This window comes from Coregonus lavaretus, assembly GCF_964263955.1.
Source record: "Coregonus lavaretus genome assembly, chromosome: 12".
NCBI classification, from domain to species: Eukaryota; Metazoa; Chordata; class Actinopteri; order Salmoniformes; family Salmonidae; genus Coregonus; species Coregonus lavaretus.
In genome coordinates, this window is record NC_139999.1 from 48674685 (window position 1) to 48698582 (window position 23898).

Here is a 23898-nt window from a genome sequence, read left to right on the forward strand (position 1 = left end):
AATGTTCTTTATTGTTTATCATCTTGGTCTTTCATTCAAAATATTCACAAAAATCTAACCTTTAACTGAAGTACAATAATTTAAAGAAAAAATACATCATCATAAAACATATGTGTGCCACAATTATTGGCACCCCTTCATTCAATTCTTTGTGCAACCTCCCTTGGCCAAGATAACAGATCCTTCAGATTCCGAGGTCCACGCTTGTGGACTCTCCTCTTCAGCTCATCCCACAGGTTTTCTATGGGGTTTATGTCAGGGGACTGGGATGGCCATGGCAAAACCTTGATTCTGTGGTCAGTGAACTATTTTTGTGTTGATTTTGAGGTGTGCTTTGGAGCATTGTCCTGCTGGAAGATCCAACTACGGCCCAGTTTAAGCTTCCTAGCAGAGGCAGTCAGGTTTTGATTTAATATCTGCTGGTACTTGATGGAGTCCACGATACCATGTATACTAACAAGTTGTCCAGGGCCTTTGGAAGAAAACAGCCCCACAACATCAAAGATCCACCACCATGCTTCACAGTGGAGATGAGGTACTTTTCTGCATGGCTATCTTTCGGTCTACGCCAAACCCACCTCTGGTGTTTGTTTCCATAGCTCTATTTTGGTCTCATCTGACCATAGAACCCGGTCCCATTAACGTTTGGCAAACTGTAGGTGCTTGAGTTTGATGACAGCAAAGGCATTTTTATGGCAACCCTCCCAAACAACTTTTGGTTATGTAGGTGGCGTCTGATCGTAGTTTTGAAGACTTTCTGACCCCAAGAACCAACTAATGTCTGCAATTCTCCAGCTGTGAATCTTGGAGATTTTTTGGCCATCGAACCATCGTCCTCACTGTGTGTGGGGTCAATATAGACACACGTCCTCTTCCAGGCCGATTGTTAACATCTCCAGTTGCTTTAAACTTTTTAATTATTGCCCTGATAGTGGAAATGGGCATTTTCAACCGTTGAGCTATTTTCTTATAGCCATTTACTGATTTATGTAGCTCAACAACCTTTTGTCGCACATCATTACCGTATTCTCTGGTCTTTCCCATAGTGATGGATGACTATGGGAACTTGGCCTGTGTGTCACCTCATATTTATACCCCAGTGAAACAGGAAGTCATGGCTTACCACTTAAGTGTTCCTATTCACTCAGGTGAACTAAAAACATAAAATATGAATGGGAATATACTTCAGTTAGATTTTACTCATAAGAATTTCTAGGGGTGCCAATAATTATGGCACAGATGTTTTCGGAAAAAAATATGTATTTCATTTATTTCACATCAATCATTTTATTTCAATTAAAGGTTTGATTTTTGTGAATATTTTGAATGAAATATTAGTTTTTGGGCACCGCACATACAGTGAGGGAAAAAAGTATTTGATCCCCTGCTGATTTTGTACGTTTGCCCACTGACAAAGAAATGATCTGTCTATAATTTTAATGGTAGGTTTATTTGAACAGTGAGAGAGAGAGAATAACAACAAAAACATCCAGAAAAACGCATTTTGCATTTTAATGAGGGAAATAAGTATTTGACAACCTATGCAAAACATGACTTAGTACTTGGTGGCAGAACCCTTGTTGGCAATCACAGAGGTCAGACATTTCTTGTAGTTGGCCACCAGGTTTGCACACATCTCAGGAGGGATTTTGTCCCACTCCTCTTTGCAGATCTTCTCCAAGTCATTAAGGTTTCGAGGCTGACGTTTGGCAACTCGAACCTTCAGCTCCCTCCACAGATTTTCTATGGGATTAAGGTCTGGAGACTGGCTAGGCCACTCCAGGACCTTAATGTGCTTCTTCTTGAGCCACTCCTTTGTTGCCTTGGCCGTGTGTTTTGGTCATTGTCATGCTGGAATACCCATCCACGACCCATTTTCAATGCCCTGGCTGAGGGAAGGAGGTTCTCACCCAAGATTTGACGGTACATGGCCCCGTCCATCGTCCCTTTGATGCGGTGAAGTTGTCCTGTCCCCTTAGCAGAAAAACACCCCCAAAGCATAATGTTTCCAACCTCCCTGTTTGACGGTGGGGATGGTGTTCTTGGGGTCATAGGCAGCATTCCTCCTCCTCCAAACACGGCGAGTTGAGTTGATGCCAAATAGCTCAATGTTGGTCTCATCTGACCACAACACTTTCACCCAGTTCTCCTCATATATCAGAACTTCCAATGGTTCAAGATGTTGTTGTTGAAAACGATTTCATAAAAACAACAGGCCGAGTGTAGACAGTACACTGACCTGCTGTGCGCTCTGATGACGTTTGTTGCGTGATGTGTGATGACGTATGCTCTTGAGTGTTTGAGATCTCAGTGACTTTTAAAGAGGGGTCTCAAAGGAGCATAGTGGGTTTAAAGGGTGTGTGTGTGTGTATGTGTGTGTGTGTGTGTGTCAGTCACCAGATCTCAACCCAATTGAACACTTATGGGAGATTCTTGAGCGGCGCCTGAGACAGTGTTTTCCACCACCATCAACAAAACATCAAATTATGAAATTTATTTTTGGAAGAATGGTGTCACATCCCTACACTAGAGTTCCAGACACTTGTAGAATCTATGCCAAGGAGCATTGGAGCTGTTCTGGTGGCTCGTGGTGGCCCAATGACCTATTAAGACACTTTATGTTGGTGTTTCCTTTATTTTGGCAGTTACCTGCATGTAATAACAACCTTGTTCTCTCCTTCTACACACCAACACACATCTCACACAAAAAATAACACTGTTCCCAAAATAACTGAATGGGTCGATGTCACTTTGATAAATGCACAGTGCTGAATCTAAGTCAACATTGCACTGTGCGGTCACACACACTACACATTCAGACAAAGAAATCCACACGTGCGAGCAAACCCACAGATTATAATGTATTTTCATAATGGTGACTCAATGTCTTGAGCGGAACAGAAGGTAACTGGGTGAATTACAATGAGCTCCTATCTACCCTGAGTGCCCTGTCCGCAATAGACACACACACACAGTAGGCTTATACACACTCCCACATGCAAATGTGTATGACAAGCCATAACGAACACTCACCAAACACACAGTCAACATGCACACTGTGTACGTACTAATACTGAGATAACATCAATAAGAACACACACAAACTCACACCAACAACAACAGCCTGCTTGGGATGTTCACCAAAGATTCTGGGGGTTAACATCCAGACAACATTCAGCTTTCATTCAAAGCCACTAACAGTTAACACATATCAGCCTAATATCCAGTTTATGACCACCGCAGGAACCAAACCCCACGACCTTTAATAGACCACTCTATCCATTTCCATTTCACACTATAGGCTAGGCCTATTTACTGTGTCTATTAAACTTTACGACCACAGTCAATTGATAGTGGTCCTCTGTAGCTCAGCTGGTAGAGCACGGCGCTTGTAACGCCAAGGTAGTGGGTTCGATCCCCGGGACCACCCATACACAAAAAATGTATGCACGCATGACTGTAAGTCGCTTTGGATAAAAGCGTCTGCTAAATGGCATATTATTATTATTATTATATTCACCACCTGTTGTCTGAGTGGCCATTTCAAAATGCATGGAGATTTGATTGATGACCTGCATGGTCTTCAGGATGTTAAAGACACAAGTCAGAGTAAATGGATGTGATGCATCGTAGTAAGGTTTTATGAACTAAACAAGCCCCAATGGCTAAATCAGATCCCAGCTACGAGGGCTTAAATGTAAATGCCACCCTATTTCCTTTCCTATGTAGTGCACTACTATTTGCCAGAGCCATATAGGGCTCTATATAATGCCATTCCTGACACAGCCTATGATATCCCCTTAAAGGTTATGAGAACTAAGCAATAACTTCCTGCATACAGAAATACACAACACCAAAATTCCAATCTGCCATGACAAGACTGATCAACAAAGACCATGAATACAATGCAATAACACCCCAAAAATGCTAAACTCCTTTGCGACAGAAAGAGTTGTTCTCCCTCCATCGTTTTGATTCATACCTTCTTTACCCTGCCGTTGCGCGTGCCGGCGAAGGCCACAGTGTTGCCACGATAATCGTAGGCGGCCACCGAGGTCATGCCGTCATCCTTGTCGATGAAGAGCGGTATCCCTTCTATAGTGCTGGTCCCACCCAGCGGCTGGTTAAAGTCCTGGCCGCAGAAGTTGTCGTCGATCTGAAGAGGCTGAACGAGAGAGAGAGAAGCGTTAGGAGAGACGGCATAACAGTGGGTCTAGCCTTGAGTTAGCCGCGTTTTATACAGTACAATATCAGAGCACAGTTGCAGTTACAGAAAGATAAAGGAAAGTGTCCCAACAGATATGCAGTTTGCTAACGTGAACATGAGTGTGTAAATGGTGGTGTAATCCAAAGTCTTATTACTACATCTGATTGATCCACAGAAGAGAACAGTTATCTCTTCCTCTCTCCCTCAGGTTCCTCACCATCTGCCTAAATTTCTTGCAACACGACTCTCGTTAATATCCCGTTTCTCCCTTTTCTACTTTCTTTCACTCCCGCTCCCTCCCCCTCCCACTTCCAAACCATCCCTTGGCCAAGAACTACAGTGGACGAGTACAGTAACTCTACGCATTAATATCCCCCTTTCTCTCTCCCTCCATTCCTCCCCCCCTCCACCTCTTTAACTCTGCATCTTTCTCTCTTAATCTATCCATCTCACAGCGGGAAGAAAAGCAGGGAGAGACAGGAAGGGACAGCCAGCTGGATATCAATTCAGTTAACAAAGACCCCTTGTTCCCCCTGCAGCCCAGTGGAGAGAGAGGGATTGCTGGTTTACGGGAACCTTCCGCGACTCGCAATGGGTATCTGGAGAAGGATTGGGAGGATTGTAGAGGAGTGTGTTTGTGTGTGTCCACATGTCCACTGAGCCATTACCTGAAACAACAGTCTTTTTATTCACTAATGGCCTTGGCCAGTCTCCCATCTGGACAAAACCGACTATACACACACACACTTCACTCCACTACAATCCTACCGATCCTTCTCCAGATGCCCACAGGGGCCATTTTCAACCCAGTCATGAGAGAAGTGCAAGCTAGTCTCCATCAATCTGAATTTGAGTCGGGCACTTAGTCAGACACACGGTAGCCCCACGACACCAGAGCCTGGAGAGAAGGACCTTGAAGGGTTAATCCATCACGGGGGTGGATTTGAAAGGGTTAAGATACAGTACATAGTACACAGAGACAGCGGTTACGTCCCAAATGGCACCCTATTCCTTATATAATGCACTACTTTTGACCAGAGCCCATTGGCCCCTTGGTCAAATGTAGTGCACTATTATATAGGGAACAGGGTGCCATTTGGGACACACACCAGAGTTCTACTGGGTAGTGAAGAGTAATGGTATTCTTCTGGGTTTGAAAGCTGACCTATAGCCTACAAGAAGAAGACACACTTACTGTGGTGGCTAACCTACACTGGACGGTATATTTTCAAATTATAAAACTGGGTGGTTCGAGTCCTGAATGCTGATTGGCTGACAGACGTGGTATATCAGACCGTATACCACGGGTATTACCCCCCCCAAAAAAAAAAAATGGTGCTCTAATTACGTTGGTAACCAGTTTATAACAGCAACAAGACACCTCAGGGGTTCGTGGTACATATGGCCAACAAACTACGACTAAGGGCTGTATCCAGGCACTACGCGTTTCGTTGTGCATTAGAAAAGCCCTAGCCGTGGTATATTGACCATATACCACACCCCCTCGGGCCTTACTGCTTAATTATGCACATGTGTGCGCACACACCAAGGTTATTATAGTAAACTAAAACTGAAAAGAAAACTAAAACTAATCATGAAAAAATTATTAACAAAGCCGTTCGAAAAACTAAAACTATACTGATGCTATTATCTTTGACTCCAAAACTAACTAAAATAAAAACCATAATGAATTATGTTCCGAAAAAGAAAAGAAAAAAAACTTGGGGCAAAAATCGAATGGGGTTTTCAAGATTTTTCTTCTTCAAATGGGGTTTTCAAGTTTCTTAAATCTGGTGGGTAAATGCTGCCAGGTGATGGCAATGTTTCAAATAGGCCTTATGCATCACTATCAATCACTTGCTAACAGTGAAGTTAGCCTAGCCAAACGGCGAGCTAAACCAAACACGGAAGAGGAAGCGAGACATCCCACTCCCTCATTTTTTCTGGTTCATATACAGTCAATGAACCAAGCAGACCAGACCCAGCTGATAATGCATTGGTGTCTATGGTAGAGCCTAGCCGTTAGACAGAAACTGACACATTTTTTTCAATGTTAAACAGTCTGAGCGGGACCAGTGACAGACTTACCATTAGGCAGAAGAGGAAATTGCCTCAGGCCTCATAACAATAATACTAGTAATCTTTTTTTTTTAATAGAATTTCTCAGCTTAAACAATGAGGCGCTTTCAGAGCCAGGCAGAGAAAATACAAATATTAAACTTTAACAGAAAAATTACCTAAGTTAACACATGTATTTATAAAAATACAGGTGCTGCTGATAATACTGCCATCGTTGTTGAGGCAGAGGAAATGTAAGCGTAGCCCATGTATCGGATGCGGTCTGGTCACGTAACCTAATTTTTGAAGTGATTTGTTTGACATTCAGATGAAAATCACCAGTGGTCGGTCAAGAGAGTTTCCTTCCACCATATTTATTTTGCGAGTCTAGGCGCTAATCCTTTTAAATCCAAGTCAAGTAAACCTAACCTATGAGCTGACCCATCACTTTATGCATTACTGCCCCCCAGTGGCAAGAAGTGTCATCCCAAAAAACACAAAAACTATACAACACAAATGTCTCCATCCTCCCAGGCACAGGCTACTTCTATCCCTAACACTAAATAATATAAAACTAAACTAAATAGAATTGTTTTATTAAAACTACAACTGAATAAAAACGAGTAAATCAGGTCTGGAAACTACTTGAAACTAAACTGAATTTCAAAGAAAAATTTTAAAACTAATAAATTAGAAATAAAAACGAATATCTGCCCCTCCCCCTATTCATTAAATGTGCGTTCATACATTTATACATGTATGAGTATGCATCATGCATGGATACACAACGGTCTGATTCTGTGAGTGGTCAAGTCCACACACACATATATAGACAGAGGTCCTGCTCTATAAATAAACACACACAAGCGAGGGCGTAACTAAACACACGCTGCCACATTCCACACATACACCAAAACAGCCTGGCATTTCACAGCACAAACTATTCATACATTCCACTGGGCTTCTCTCTGTGTGTGTGTGTGTGTGTGTGTGTGTGTGTGTGTGCTACCTGCCTGTATGCCTGCTCTCTGTCTCACTCAGTCTCACTCTCTCTGCACCTATTACCCTCTCCGCCTTTCTCGCTCATAAATTACCCAGAATCCCAGCTGAGCTTAAGGAGACATCGCTGGAGTCTCTTAAAGAGAAAGAGACTCCTCTCAAAGTAAATAAAAACATTTGTGCGCGCATCTCGGTCTGTCCCTCTACTATTTGCCCAACTGTGTCTGTAGCACTTTTTAAAACTAATTGGATTTTATACAGCGCTTTTCCAAATGCAAATTTAAAGCACTTGGGTTAGGCACTGACACCAACGTCCAAAGCTTCATGGAACATGTCCTACTCGTGAGCTGTACTTCCAATAGCAAAGTGTATAGTATGTGTGTCGTGCGCTGACTCATCACCAGTGTGACAGACAGGCCAGGGGAAATCCCACTGGGATCTCCTGACCTACAGCCCACAGTCAAGCACTGTCACATATCACGGCTTAGTCACAGGGGGGGGACATAGGGCATACACACACACACACAACGATGCAGGTGCACCTAGCGCCACACACACACACACGTATGTGCACGTTTCACACACAAACACACAGTGCCTAGAATGACTAACACAAACACACACAGTTGTTTTAGAATACCGGTCATTACAAGCCAACTGTAAAATCTCTCAGGGGGCCAATCTCTCACGTCAGATAGGCCTATAACGCCATGGCAACGAGCAATGTGGAGATGGGAGTGTGATTGGTTGTTCCTACTTGTAACGAGTGGCCCTTGGACAAGCCTTGAATCGTATTTAAATGCACAGCTAGGTATTGTGTTGTGTTTCAGTCTTGTAAGAAATACTGTTTATTTTCCACTGTGAAGGCAGCAAGAATTGGCACTACAGTCAATATTTCAGGTATCAGCTTCCCAAAAGTGTAAAAAACACTTTCAACATGTATCTCTGACTAGGCCTAAGTGATAGTTAAAGTCATGTTACGAGAATTTCTATCTCAATGTTTCAAAAATGAACGTATTACTCAGTCTGCATCCCAGAGGTTGTAAATCTCTAATAATCAGACCAAGCAGCCCAGCATACAATCATCAGGCTTTATTCATGAGAACGTTCTGAAACAAAATAGTCGTACAATATTTTTATACGCACACGTCAGAGGAAAAATCCCACCCCTCTTTAGGCGGGCTGTAGTTTTCCACTGGAAAACTGCTCTCCTGACCATCAGGTCACGTGCGTGCGTGCGTGCACGCACACACACACACACACACGCACACACACACACACGCACTCTTCCAAGCCTAACAGTCTCTCTCCTCCCTAAATTGGGAATGCTCACTAACAGGGATATTAACAAATTCGTGCACAAAATCTGAGAGAATTAAGCTTTTTGTGCCTATAGAACATTTCTGGGATCTTTTATCGCAGTTCATGAAACATGGGATCAACACTTTACATGTTGCGTTTATATTTTTGTGGTTGAAAATTATGATTACCATTCATATTTATCCTGCTACCAGTCACTTTTTACATGTACATATCTACCTCAATCAATCCAGTATATCATTCTTGTGGGGGTTTTCTCTCGTATTTCTTGTGTTTTCTTCTCTATATTATTACATGTATTACTGCATTATTGGGAAAGAGTTTGGAAGAACGCATTTCACTGTACTGTTTTACACCTGCTGTATCCCGTGCACGTGACAAGTACACTTTGAAACTTGAAACACAAAACACTCACAGGGATCAATAAATAATTACACTGGCAATTAGTATCATTAGCATGGGGTCCGGGATGGAGATTTGTGAGCTAAAAAGGCCAGCGAGAGAGGGAGAGAAGATAGGGGGGTGGGGGAGAGATGGAGAGAGAGAGAGAGACAGAGAGAGAGAGAGACAGAGAGAGAGAGAGAGAGAGAGAGAGAGAGAGAGAGAGAGAGAGAGAGAGAGAGAGAGAGAGAGAGAGAGAGAGAGAGACAGAGAGAGAGAGCGAGAGAGAGAGAGACAGAGACAGAGAGACAGAGAGAGAGACAGAGAGAGAGAGAGACAGAGACAGAGAGAGACAGAGAGAGAGAGAGAGAGAGACATAGAGAGAGACATAGAGAGAGACATAGAGAGAGAGAGAGAGAGAGAGAGAGAGAGAGAGAGAGAGAGAGACAGAGACATAGAGAGAGACATAGAGAGAGAGACAGAGACATAGAGAGAGACAGAGAGAGAGACAGAGAGAGAGAGAGAGAGACATAGAGAGAGACAAATTGAGAGAGAGAGAGAGAGAGAGACAGAGAGACAGAGAGACAGAGAGACAGAGAGACAGAGACAGAGAGAGAGAGATTATAAATCATTGCCGCCACTCCAATACATTTTTGGCAAAACTACCTTCAACTTCCTTCAAACGGCACGCAGAGACATAAAAATGGTATCCTTAATTGCCAAATTATCGCACTATCCCTTTAAGGTCAGAGTGACAATTACAACTTATGTTTTAAGCAAACAGAGTAAGCAGTGGCTCCTCATCATCTCCCTACAGTGCAGTGGCTCCCATCACTTATATTTCAGATGGTGTCAACATGAATTAAAAATGTAATTTTAAAAAGACACCAGAATTTAACTTCTCACAGTCGTTCTACAACCCCCCCACCATCGCCACTGACAATTCTAGGAGAAACACTGATACGCAAACACACACACACAGGTAGACACACACACTTCTCCAATGGAGTGCTTGGTTTGGCCGTCATTCTAACCCAATACACAAAAATGTCTAATATTAGTACATTAGTATCTTATATAATAGGTTCAAACCAGTAATTCTCACACCTCAGCTCATTACGTCGCTCAATTAACTAAGAATCATCCATCCGGTGGTCGTCACTGCCGTCGTCCCAATTAGTCATGTTTAATGAGCTATGTGCGTTTACCGTCACATTCTGATAAAGGGAAGGGGGATAGTCCTGTGTTTTACATTTATCGTAATTACCGCTCAGAATCGCTAAGGCAAATATATTTAATAAGGTTATTAGTTGGCCTTGCTTGAGTTGAAACTTAGCAAATATCGTTTTGGAAGAACATAGCCCTTCCAGACCTGAGTTCAAATACTATTTTGTATCTTTTAGCATTTGCTTTAGCCTGCCTGGAGTTCCAGATTTTGGGGGGGAATTTCTATTGCGCGAGTCAAGCTCAATCAAGCACAGATTAAGTGTTTGAAATGTAGTATCTGAACACATAGTTGATTTTGAATCTGATATTGCAGCGTTATTTAACTTGACTTGCGTAAACTCAATTAAATTGTATTTCCCCCTGTATGGAATAAGCAAAGTTATGAAATTGAATAACGCTATTAGCGGATAGCATTAGCCCCAACAAAGCCTTCAGTATCTAGGCCTATCTTAATGTAGGTCTGTGTAGCAGTGGCGTCTCCTAATTACGGCCCAAATGCAACTCTACTCCCTATGTAGTGCACGACTTTTAACCAGCCCTTGTCAAGAGTAGTGCTCTATATAAGGAATTGGGGGCCATTTAGGACACAGTCCTAGTCTTTTGTATGGGCTCTAAGGAGTGGAGGCAGGACGGAAGTAGTTTAACAGATAAAAAGGCAAATCTGCAACACTATCAAACTCCAGAGGCTAGATGCATGGGGAGAGTAGGAGATACACATCCGCTCTTAGTTTGAAGAGATACCAGTTGAGTTCAATAATGCTGTGAGTAGGCATCCTGCATAGTTTACCACACGCGTCCTGCTTAGTACGGGTCACCAGGCGTCTCAATCTCACTAAGATCCCCCCACGGCGGCCTCTCCGTCTTCGTTTCCTACTCTCCGGTAGGAATCCCGGCGCCTCACCGAAGAAGCTAGACCATTGTTCTACCATCTCCGGGAATTCAGGAAGGTCAGGTGGACGGTGAGTACCCAGAGACTCATATTCCAATAGTTCTACACAGGTGTATGAAGTAATGCACGAAACAAACGTTGTTATTAAATTTGAGAAAAACTCGAAAAAAACACTAGCAATCCGTCGCCGCCATCTTAGCCAATAGTGAGTGAGAGAGTGAGAGAGTGAGAGAGAGAGAAATAGGGCGAGAGAGCAATGAGAAAGAGAGAGCGAGAGAGGGAGAAATAGAGATGTGGGCTAGACCTAAGGAACGGTTGTGATCGTTGTAGACTTGTATTGTTTGTCTATTACAGACTTCATGAGAGCCTACACACACACTCAAGCCCCCCCCCCCCCCCCCCCCATCCCCCCAACACACACACAACCATCCCCAACAAACACTACGCACGCATACACACACACCCCACCAAACACACACACACACACTGAAATCACTACAGCGCCAATACTAATGGATATCCTCCACTATTCTATTCTCCTCCTATTCACTTCCTGAAGGCGTGAATGTCAAGATGTCACCTGAAGATGGTGAGCGTTATCTGGGATACTACCAGCCACCAGCTGGCGCGGAGGGTCAGGGGCAGCGGTAGAAAGCGCCTCCCCGTGAAAAGCCGCGTATGATTGAAATGCGCAGCAGTGACGGTGACAGCCCAGCGCCAGGGTGACTGACACCAATATTATTAGTGCTGGAGCATGCGTTCAATCATCTCCTCCTGCTCTGTTGCTGATGGCACTAGCAGACACATGGCCAGCACAGGCTTTCTGTAGCTAGCTAGCATTCTCTAGCTTTCTCTTTTCATTTCTCTCTAACTCACTATTTCTGTCTCTCTCCCGTTCGCTCTAGCTCTCTATTTCTTCCCTCTCCACCCCACCCCCCCACTCTCCCAATCCTCCACCCACTTGCTCTCCCTCCCCTCTCTCCATCGTTTCCCCCCTCTCCTAATTCTCCACCCACTTGCTCTCCCCCTCCATTTCTCCCTCCCTACTCCTCGCCCTTCCCATCTCTCTCTCGCTCCCTCACTCTCGCTCTCTCTCTCTCAGTGGAGAAATGGTTTTTATGGATCTACTCCCAGAGTGGTGGAAGGTCATAGCATCACTAATAAACCTCAGACAGATGAGATGAGGGCCTGAGAACATCGCCACTGGTTGAGGTCGCCTCGGCTAGCTGTGTTTGTGTGTGTGTGTGTGTGTCTCTGTGTGTGTCTGTGTGTGTGCAATATACAGGACAAAATTACATAATAAATATCTGCAACAGTGAACCTGTGTGAGCTTTCCACACACTCACACACACACCGTCCCAGTCCATTTACAGGGGCAATGAGGGGAGCTGACAGTACGGGAGACCATTCATCATGATAGGCTGTACCCTTCAGCCGGCCAATTGCCTGCCTCCATCCGCCTTGCCTCCAAGCAGCTCTACACCAGTTTCAACTGCTTACCTCATCTACCCCCTCACGGAGCAATGGCCGAAATCACCCCCAGACACTGAACTAAGGTCAGTTTTCAATGGTTAAGGTTAAGAGAGTGGGGAGGGGAAAGCTGTTCCAAGACCTGTTCTTACAGGATAACTTCTACTCAATGAGTCCTCAAGCCTGACCTGGCGACGCCACGGGATCAAGGGCCATCCAATCAGCTGAACATAGCAGCCCTTACATCACCGCTCCCACCAGGGCCGGGGAGCTGTGGCAACGAGTGGGCTTCAAAAGCGGGAATTCAGAATGAGTCAGTGTGGTATGGTTTGTGACTGATTAAGCAGATTGTGGGGTGTTATTTGAGAGAAGATCACATGGAAACCGGCTTTGGATAATAGTTATCCTGTGTAAATGCTTCTTGTGAGGACACATTAGTACGTGTAGAACCATAGCCCATTTCCAAAACGGTCAAAATAACACTAACGGGGAGAAGCGGAGTTGAGAAAGAAAGGGCGAACATGAGGACAGGAAATCAACTGTAGCTGAGGAGGAGTGAGGCGACCGGCTGAGTGCCTCAACTGGGCCATTCACAATTCCCTATTTTTTCTCTCTTCCTCTCTCTAGATTTAGAAATGACAGACGGCGTGACTCAACTAGGCTTTTCACAGCCTTCTTTCCCACTCTTTACATCCCTTTCTTTCAAGCACCTGTGCACTCTTGGTAATTAACTGTAATAAAGAGTAACCTGCTGTTGCTGCTGCTGTACTCATTTGTAGTCCATTATGTGCAGGATGTACAGCTGTAGATGGGCCTTCATTAGCATGTAGCACCTGTCGCCAAGCTGGGCCATACCGCTGTTTAATAAGAACGCTATATCAAACAACTAATCATTAGAGTGGTAGAGACTAAGAAAGAAAGAGAGGGGGAAAGAGAGAGAACGCACAAAAGAGGAAAGAAAGGAATGAATGAAAGGAGAAGTGGGAGAAAGAGAGAGATTGAGAAAACCAGCTGACAGGCTAAGAAAGAAAATAAGAAGTAGAGGTAGACCGTAGATGGAACATTAGAGGGGGAGTGAGAGAGAGAGAAAGAGGGATGACTGCTGGGAAGAAAGAAGAAGTGAGTGGGAGAGGAGAGGAAGAGGAAGAGGAAGAGGAAGAAGAAGAGAGAGAAGAAGAAGAGAGAAGACGAGAGAGAAGGGAGAAGGCAAAGGAGAGGGTGAAGGAGAGCGAGAGAGATGTGGACTGAGGCCTGTGTATTTCATGTATCCTCAGCCTGGTGTGGGCTGTGTGCTCTCTAAAGCATGCACAGCCATGCACCGTAGATCAGTAAGAGAACCCCAGCCAAGCCTCTGTCTTCGCTGAGGGGCCTAGTACTGCAGACAGCATCCGATCAACCCTCTCTCAATGAATTTGTGTGTGTGTGTGTCTGTGTGACTCATTTGAGTGACATTTCACAAATCCCAGGGACTGGGCTAATGAGGTCTCTGTTGGACTAAATCAAAGCACTCAGTGGTTCCAGGAAGAGTGGGAACTGGGTTCAGAGTCACGACGCTTCGCACTTCCTCTCGCTAATTACGACTGGCCTACAGATGGCCCCAGGCAGAAGTAGTGTAAGGGGACTAAAGCTAAATGCCAGCATCATGGCAGAGGGGTGTTGAGGAAGGCCCATGTATTCATCACCACTGTCTGAAGCAAAACCCTGACAATTGCAGGGTGGTTGTAACTACGGTCTCTTCAAGTTCGACAGATCTCCAGTGAGACCACAAGGTTAGCCATTAGAGCTTAGGCCTTTTGTTCAATGCTCTCTGAAAACAGCATGGTGAAAAATAGGAATCAAAGTGAATTTAATTTGAGTGACATATCAGAATTGAAGGGCAGTGAGTTGAATCAGAGAATCAGATAGAGATCAGTGGTGTTATGACTCACCGAGTTGATGCAGGCCAGCTCCTTGTTGAGCAACCAGGGCAGTGACAGCCTTCCCTCTCCCCTGTAGCAGGACTGGATGCGCTCCTTGATCTTCTCCTTGATGCGGCGTAGCGTGAACAGGCACAGGGCCGACTCCTTGGGCGGTTTGGCCCGGTTTTTCTGGCCTTGGGAGAAGACCGTGAACAGGATGTCCTCATCTTCTGATATTTCTAAAGAGTCGGCCAACTGCTTCCCGGGCCGGCTGAGGTAGGCGTCCTGGACGAGGCGGTACTCCACACCATCCTTGGTGCAGCCAATTGGGAACTCCACGTACGAATAGAACTTGGGGTCGTCCACGCAGAGACGGACGATCTTGGAGGTGAAGAACTGTTCGCCGGAGGCGTCGGGCGAGGTGAGTTGAGTGTCCAGCTGCATGGTCAGGTAGTAGACAAACTGCTCGCTGCTGAAGCTGTAGATGTAATAGATGTCGAAGGCAGGGAATTTGCTGAGAGTGTCCGAAGGGATCTTTAGCTGCGAGGAGACAAACTCGTCCTGGTAGACGAAGCTGAACATGTCGGCGTTCTCCTCATTGGCCATCAGCTTGCGGCTGGAGAGCGTGGGGAAGTACTCAGACTTGCCGTCGATGGGCGTGCCGATGAAGAGCTTGCTGGCAGGTCCGTGCGGGGAGGTGATGATGACCCCGGACATGGTGCCGGACTCGGCCACGCTGGACAGGTAGTGCTCCTTACGGTGGTGCGGCTCTCCCAGCTTGAACAGGTCGTCCAACCTTAAAAACTGGCAGATGCCCTGGGAGGTGCTCCCGCAGGCGATGAGCCGGTTCTGGGCGTAGTCAATGAGCAGCAGCTTGTTGACATTGCTGGTCTGGGCCAGGTCGTGGGGGCAGGACTGGACGCTGGGCGGGGGGTAGCACTTCTCGTTGTCCACCACGGGTCCCGTCATGTGGCTCCGCAACTTGGTGAGGTTGCTGGAGAGCTTGAAGATCCAGTTGACCGAGCCGACATAGACCTCGCCCGTCTTGTTGTGGATGGCCAGGTGTGTCAGTCCCCAATCGGTAGGGCAGAAGGTTTTGAAGGCCTGGGGTTGGCCTCCTGTTTGTGACGGGCCTGCCAAGAGGACCAGCACCCCAAGAAGGAGCAAGTTCCCCAGGTGAGGGGCAGCGAGTGACCTTGGTAGGGGCCACATATCTGTGACTTGCGGGAGGGCAAGGCTGGGGGAAGGGATGGGGGAGGTGGGTTCACTCCAGCACCTAGTCCGGCTCTGTGTGTGTTTAGCTATATTCCCCTGGAAGGAGAATGGATAGCAGAGGGAAGGGGGGAAAAGCTCCTATTGATCCGGTGTCCTTTTCTCTGCGTTCGGAGCTGTCATCCACAGCATCATCCACAATGGCATTGGTGGGAGCCCTGCAAGGCAAAAAACACATTATGAGTCACGATGGAACATTACCTATTGATTATGCATCAGCCGGGGAACCTGAAAGCACACGAGATACGCTGCCAAATTTAGACAAAAGTCAAGACGACATTCAACCACCCCAGATGAATAAATGACACAAATTCAGGCCTGTACGGCATATCCGTGACTACATTCAATTATGAAGGGAGATAGCTAGCGAGAGCTACAGGCATATTACAAAACACACGGTAGAATAATGCGCGTCACACTGTGAGGAGTTAGAGACACACAACATCGAGCATTTGTATATTTCATATGTTCAACAGTATAGTGAGGGTTTGGAGAAGGTCTGCTTAGAAAATCACTGGGCACCCTTCTATTGACACCACGCAATTTGTATCCAGGTCTGCTCCCTCCCAGGCCTCCCCGTGTGCAGTTGCTGCATGCAGCATCAGCAAACTACCCAGCATTCCCCTCTTCTCCTAATTAGGCCCTCATTCTGCCAATAGCACCAAGGCATGGTTGTCAGTTACTCTGTGTCAGATCTGCAGCTCTCTGATGGCCAAAATATGTTTGCTACCCTGAGGGAGGTTGAGTAAAAATGATGATTCATGTTCATTATGCTCCATCGGGATGTAGAGAACAGTGCAAGCTAGAAAAAAAAGGGAAATGAAAGAACGGGACGGATCGAGACCCGAGACATAAGTATACTGCACACATCTCAGACAGATGAATTGCTGTTGTTGTTGTCATTGTTGTTGCGGCTCCAACAATATAAAGCACCATTTCCACTCCAGCCAAAGCTTCTCTTGCTAGCTCGCCCACCCAACCTAGTCATCCACTCCCAGCAGTCAAATGCTAAAGATCTGCTCCCATCCAAACCAAAGCAACCCCTAATTGTCTGAGCCAAAGTTCCTGGGCCCACTTGGCTATTCCCGGTGTGGGAGTGGGATTGACTGGATTTAGCTGCATTTAGCCCTAATTCCACCCCCCTTGATCATCGCATTTGCTAATTCTTCTAAATGAAGTGACACATGTGCCAGCACTCCCTCGGCTTCCATAGCTTCCAAGAGTTGGATTCCCTTGGCACGGAACGTGCACAAGATACAAGATAGAGAGAGGGCGGAATGGAGGGAGGGATGGGGGGATTGATTGACGGGGAGGTGGAAATAATGGATAAGGACTTTAAATAATTTATTTTGGGTGTCTTCTAGGGACAATGATAGCAGAGAGCTTTGAGTTGGCTAGTCTCAGCACTGCTTGACAGACCAATCATGTTCCGGCGATACCGGGACATTCGTTTTCCTGTAAATGCTGATTATGCAAAATGTGTGCGGCAACTCTCAGAGGCCCGGCTTAATTTCACCTCGACTATGAAAGTGTCAGCAGAGGGGTATTTTATGACCGAACCAAATCGGGAAAGACGAAAGACGATGGAGGGAGGGAGGAACAAAAACATGAGATAGAGAAAATCTAAACTGAAGAGACGGAGGGAAGGGATAATAAGTTATTTCTTCCTTCCCTTCTCTTCGGTTTTCCTCCTGAGAGTGATTGAGGGGTTGGCCTATCTGTCAATCAGTCCCCAAGGATGCATGAGGTAGTACGGTCAGTATACAAATGTCTGTCTGTGTGTGTGTGTGTGTGAAAGCCTAGACAAGATGAATGTGCTGTGGAGAGACGGTGCGAGAAAGAGAGAGGGGGAGGCGAGAGAGAGAGAGAGGGGGAGGGAGAGCGTGGCGGAGAGAGAGAGCGTGGGCGAGAGAGAGCGGGCGAGAGAGAGAGCGGGCGAGAGAGAGAGAGAGAGCGGGCGAGAGAGAGAGAGAGAGCGGGCGAGAGAGAGAGAGCGGGCGAGAGAGAGAGAGCGGGCGAGAGAGAGAGAGAGCGGGCGAGAGAGAGAGAGCGGGCAAGAGAGAGAGAGCGGGCAAGAGAGAGGGCGAGAGAGAGAGGGCGAGAGAGAGAGAGAGCGGGCGAGAGAGAGAGCGGGCGAGAGAGCGAGCGGGCGAGAGCGAGCGGGCGAGAGCGAGCGGGCGAGAGAGAGAGCGGGCGAGAGAGCGAGCGGGCGAGAGAGCGAGCGGGCGAGAGAGAGAGCGGGCGAGAGAGAGAGCGAGCGGGCGAGAGAGAGAGCGAGCGGGCGAGAGAGAGAGCGAGCGGGCGAGAGAGAGAGCGAGCGGGTGAGAGAGAGCGAGCGGGCGAGAGAGAGAGCGAGCGGGCGAGAGAGAGAGAGAGCGAGTGAGAGAGCGAGTGGGCGAGAGAGGGAGCGAGTGGGCGAGAGAGAGAGAGCGAGCGGGCGAGAGAGAGAGCGAGCGGGCGAGAGAGAGAGCGAGTGAGCGAGTGAGGGAGCGAGTGGGCGAGAGAGGGAGCGAGTGGGCGAGAGAGAGAGAGAGAGAATGGGCGAGAGAAAGAGAGAGAAGGAGAGAAAGTAAAAGGAGAGGCGACGACACAGATGAGCGGCTCCACCTGCATTTAAATAAGGACGTGGGAAACCCTAATGTGGCTTACGCCGATGGAGAAAACCTAGGTTCAATAAATGCACACAGCGCCATATGGCTGTGCATCTATTATAACAAAACTCCTCTGCCTGTGTCGAAGCCTCTTCAACATAAGCAGGCGCAATAAAGTGTGAAGTTAGCCTATAAATTGGGTTTTTTATTGCACAATGGTACGGTCGCACCGTGTACCGAGAGCAGATGTCAATTTAAAGGGTGGTTGCGAGCTCATTTTCGTTTGTCATTTCCGTGAAAGAACGAGAGGGAGAGAGCGAGAGAAACAGAGGGAGAGGAGACCTGTAAAAGGTCGTCTCTACAGTAATTCCTCTTCATTTTCAGCTGACATGACTTGACGTAACAGAGCGTGAATGGAGCAACAAATTGCATCTGCCTGGGTCCCTAGCTGGTTGTAATCTACCCAAGTAATAAGGGAAACGATATCAGGGCAGACTGTCTGTGTCCAATGCATGCTGTTGCAAAAGACAATGTCAACTCACTCACAAAGGCTATTTCTATAAGGGGCTAATTCTAGCGGTACATGCCCAGCAAAATTCTATGGCCCTATCCCTGAGTCAGCTTGAGATGGGAAAGGAGGAGAGAGCAAGTTGGTAATGGCCAAAATAAAAATGACACCTAACTCCCCAACTTTCCCCAGTCTTGATGGAATGATTAACAGATGAGGAAATTGTCAATCCCTCCCAATAAAGAATTCCCCACCACTTCCAGGTTCGTACAGATTTCCTCTGTCGTTTTTCAATTTTCCTTTTACCTCTTCAGTTTCAATTTCATCTACCATGTTGAAATGAAAAGGCTGTAGAAAAAGGCTGAGCACCATATTGGGGGAAGATCAGGAAAACATGTCAATCATTAGGGATTTTGGCGAGTCTCCCTTTTTAACCCATCGGTAGAGAATCTAGAGTGACATCTAGGCCTGCACTATTATCACAATCAAGTGATATAGAAAAGGCAAAAACAGTACCGTGATTGATTGGTTTTCAGTTTGTTTATTTGGGTTAACAGTGGTTGGGCTTAGCGGCAGAGGGAGATCTGAGGAAATTACACAGGCCGGTACAGGTGTCTGTATGTGTGTGTTTGTGTGTGCAGCCCTTCAGAAGAATAGGAAGGGGGGGGGGGGGGGGGGAAATCAGAAATCCGTCCTCTCTCTCTCAGCTATCTCTTTCTTAGCTCTACATGCTCTCTCACGCCTATTCCAAGTAGCCAGGCGCATACAGCTCCTCGATGCTAAACCTGTCCGCTCAGATAATGGCCCCTGCTTGGCACTGGCGACCGGCTGATTTATTGCCGGTGGCATATCAATTATAGCACTTGCCGCTAGCGGGGGAGAGCAGAAAGAAACCCAAGCGACTGACTCCACACGTAGAGCTCAAGCAAATTCTCTCCTCGCTGCATTTTTCACGTGGGTCACATCTGGGCCGGCGGTGCTTCTGCATCTGCATTGCTTGCTCTCCGGGGTTTTAGGCTGGGTATATGCATAAGCACTTTGTGACAACTAAAAATTCAATACATTTGATTGTAGGAAAACCAAGCGTTGCCGGACAGACGCTGCAGCAGGAAGAAGGGAGTGGGGGGGGGAGAGAGAGAGAGAGAGAGAGAGAGAGAGAGAGAGAGAGAGAGAGAGAGAGAGCGAGAGAGAGAGCACCCCACTACTAGCAGTATCCTAAATACTAGGCTATATAACCACAGGAATAACATGCATATGCCCCTCTCACTCATATACACACACAGCACTGTGGGCAAGTCTCTCAAGCTCTTATCTTTACCATGCACGCTAAAGGCTTGCCCTTGTCGCGCCGAATGTGGATCTAGGTTTATCACCGCCTGGTACGGCAACTGCACCGCCCGCAACCACAGGGCTCTCCAGAGGGTGGTGCGGTCTGCCGAACGCATTACCGGGGGCAAACTACCCGCCCTCCAGGACACCTACAGCACCCGATGTCACAGGAAGGCCAAAAAGATCATCAGGGACATCAACCACCTGAGCCACTGCCTGTTCACCCCGCTATCATCCAGAAGGCGACGTCAGTACAGGTGCATCAAAGCTGGGACCGAGAGAATGAAAAACAGCTTCTATCTCAAGGCCATCAGACTGCTTAATAGCCATCACTAGCACATTAGAGGCTGCTGCTGCCTATTGAAATCACTGGCCACTTTAAGAAATGGAACACTAGTCGATTTAATAATGTTTACATACCTTGCATTACTCATCTCATTTGTATATACTGTATTCTATAATATTCGACTGTATCTTAGTCCATGCCGCTCTGTCATTGCTTGTCCATATACGTATATATTCTTAAATTCCATTCATTACTTAGATTTGTGTGTATTGGGTATATGTTGTGAAATTGTTAGATATTACCTGTTAGATATTACTGCACTGTCGGAGCTAGAAGCACAAGCATTCGCTACACCCGCAATAACATCTGCTAAACACTTGTATGTGACAAATAACATTTGATTTGATTTGATTTGAGTGCTCTCGGGCCAGCAAAGGCTATTATTGTGTCTGAGCCTTAAGACAACACGCTAAGAGATTTGCCTTCGGGGGTCTCTGAGTGGGTAGAGGGGGAATGGAGGGGGGGAGAACAAACCCCAACCCCCTACTTAATCTCCCCTTCCGTGGGTTAAATCTCAACCACGGCTTGAAGCACAATCTGAATATGGACATATGCATATGGTTTACAGTCCCTGGTGAATATACAATTTCCCTGGACAATAAGGAGAAAACACATCTAAATTGAGTGACTAGTTAGAGTTGGGTTATGGGTTGAGGAAAGTGGGTTATTTCAGGTACTTGAGGTAATTAAGTCACAGAGGAGATTCCCGCCAGTGAATCATCGTAAAGTATTTTCATCAAAATGTATCGTAAAATAGGTTCTACAATTCAAGTCAACTGCAGTGAATGAATAGTCAGTGTCAGTATATGGGATCTGCGATCTAATATTAACGGTGGAGGATCTAATGACAAACTCTGCAACATGTGCCAGGAGAAGAGCTGACTGGCAAGGCTGTGGGTCATAAACATACCTCTGGAGTGATGTTTAATGCCAATGTAAATCTCTTCAGTTGAGGACAAGCGTTGTGCCATTCCCTCCGCAGGTGCTCTGCCAAAGTAAGGTCTAGAGCAATTTGGACTTTTTTAGACGTTAACTGTCAAGAAGCTGATCCCAGATCAGGGGATGAATGTACAAAACTGACTATAGATCAGTCACTCTATTTTGTGCAACTCCAGTCTACTCAGCTGGTCTCCCAGGGCTAAATCAGAATGATTTAGAACATACCTAGACTAGAGTATGACGAATATAACTACATTATTATGAACAGAGTAATTATTCCTCGAGGGGCATGAGGATAAGTAAGTAAAAATGTGTGTGATTGATTGTCTGAGCTGGGGGACGAGTGTAGGTTGGTTCTACTAGGGGGTGACAGCTGCCACTCTAGGCCCCCCCTTGATATCCTCCACACACACACACTTTGAAATGCACACTTGTGTTTTAGAGGTAAACAAGATTTTGTGGTGACAGACGGGACTTCAAGCACACCGGGGTGTGTGTGTGTGTGTGTGTGTGTGTGTGTGTGTGTTTGTATAAAGGCAGGCTCTCTCGGCATCAAAGGCTCCAGTTGTCACTGTCCTGCCTACAATTCCTAGAATCTGGGACAGAGGAGGGGGTGAAGGGGAGGTAATGCGTCCTGCCCCACCCCACTGCATCCTCTTAACTGGGGACAGAGTTAAAGACAGACTGTGGTTACATTCAGTGCGATGAAACGTTATGAGGTGTTGCAGATAGGTATGCAAGCAGCGCACGACAGGTGTCGCACTCACCCCACCCCTTACAGCCTCACCCTAGGTCGCATTCAGTGCAGTGTAACCTTACAGAATATTCACATAACAATATATTATGTCGAACAGACATGCTTGTCTGTCAACATGTAGAAGAGGGTATCGTTTCAGCTCTCTACAAGACATTTCCACCTTCATTATTCAGAACATTTCGTCCTCCTGAACGCGGCTCTGGCAACAAATAAAATAATGTCTAAAGAAATTAATAGGGGTCCAAGCACAGAACCTTGCGGGACACAAAATTCAACTTTGGAATGTTCCAATGATGTCACCCAACTGGACAAATTGATACCACTCAAAGATTTCTAACCAATGAAGAAGGCCAACCAAGTTTTTCCAGTGACTGGACACTGAATGACTGAACACTGAACACAGTCCTAGTGTGAAGCATCATTAAGCCCCCAAAGCATCTCTCCAAGGCCTGCTGCTCTAGTAAAGCGATTATACATTGGCTGGAGACAGACCAGCAGTCTCCGGCTCTCCCACCTCTACCCTCGGTCCAGTTCCCCCCCCCCCCCCCCCCTTATCCGCTCTGTTAATTTCCCTCTCCCCCTCTACTCATCTTTCTCTATCCTCTCTGTTCATCTCGCTCTCTCATATATTCTCTTCTACCTCTTCTGTCTTTCTCCTGCTTCCCCCCTCTGTCTGTATCTCTCTTCCTCTGTTCATTTCTCTCTCCCCCACTGATTCTCTCCACCCCGACACCCACATTCACCAAGGATTTGTCAAGGAAGGAAGGAAGGAAAGACCCGGGCGCAGTCAGAGATTATGAACAAACTACAAGGGCTTAGTTCATCTCACCATGCTTGTGTGTGTTCTACGCATGGGTATCCTCTTGATGTGAGCAGGTTTTATGCGACCGCTCATTCAGCAGTCTTTCCGCCTCAACAGCTGCAGTGAGTGCCAGCTCTGGGTTCCTGACACCTCAGCATGAACTGTAGAGCTTGTTGCCACTGTTTGAATGTGCCAGTCTTTTGTATGTTTGTGTTGCTCATTGTTTATCTTACGTGAACAACAACATTGCTAGATGGCGAGTTATTACATTAGTCACAAATTAAACATATACGTTTCGGCCTCACATTGGGCTTTCCCTGAAGTGAACTTCATTGAATTCCTCCATAATGTTATTTGTTCAGCCCACTGAGTTGATCATAATGGAACGCAGCCTCTGCTCAAAACATTTCCATTACAAAATACCAGTGTCCTGATTCACCCTCCCTCTATTACTTTTCCTATCTCTTTCTCTCTCCATGTCCATATATGAGCTCCACTGACCTCGACACCCAGAGCGCTCGCTGTCGTAAAAGCGGCCAGAGCCATTTTAAATCCCGATAGGATAGAGGAAAAGAGTTGCTCCAAGGGGAAAGACATTAAAAGGAATCACTGCCATCTTTTATTCAGTCGTAAATATTTAATTCCTTTGACTTCATATTTTCAAGAGCATGGCCTGTGTCTCAGGCCGATGATAGCAGCATTGTCCACTGGCCAAATCGTTACTGCATCGAGGAGAGGGGTGAGATTAATGGCTTGCTTGTATTGGAATAGGTCTGTATTTTTTTTAAACAATAACAGGCAATAGACAACTATTTCAGCAAATGGAGGGAAAGCCTGAAATCACCAGTAGAGATAGAGAATATCTAGACAATGTGTTAAGTTGGTCTAGAACCGAGGAAGAACCA

General features: G+C 46.2%; 1 protein-coding gene across 1 annotated transcript in view; it reads right to left on the reverse strand.

Moving 5' to 3' along the window:
- LOC311138870 (plexin-A1-like) overlaps nt 1–15879 on the reverse strand; it is a 183435-nt gene extending 167556 nt beyond the window's left edge. The window contains exons 1-2 of the mRNA XM_084173664.1: nt 14480–15879; nt 3983–4165 (exon numbers count right to left, since the gene is read on the reverse strand). Of these exons, the coding sequence (XP_084029790.1) occupies nt 3983–4165; nt 14480–15661 (1365 nt within the window). The 5' untranslated portion in view covers nt 15662–15879. The remainder of the gene's footprint in view (nt 1–3982; nt 4166–14479) is intronic.
- Nucleotides 15880–23898: the final 8019 nt, after the last annotated feature.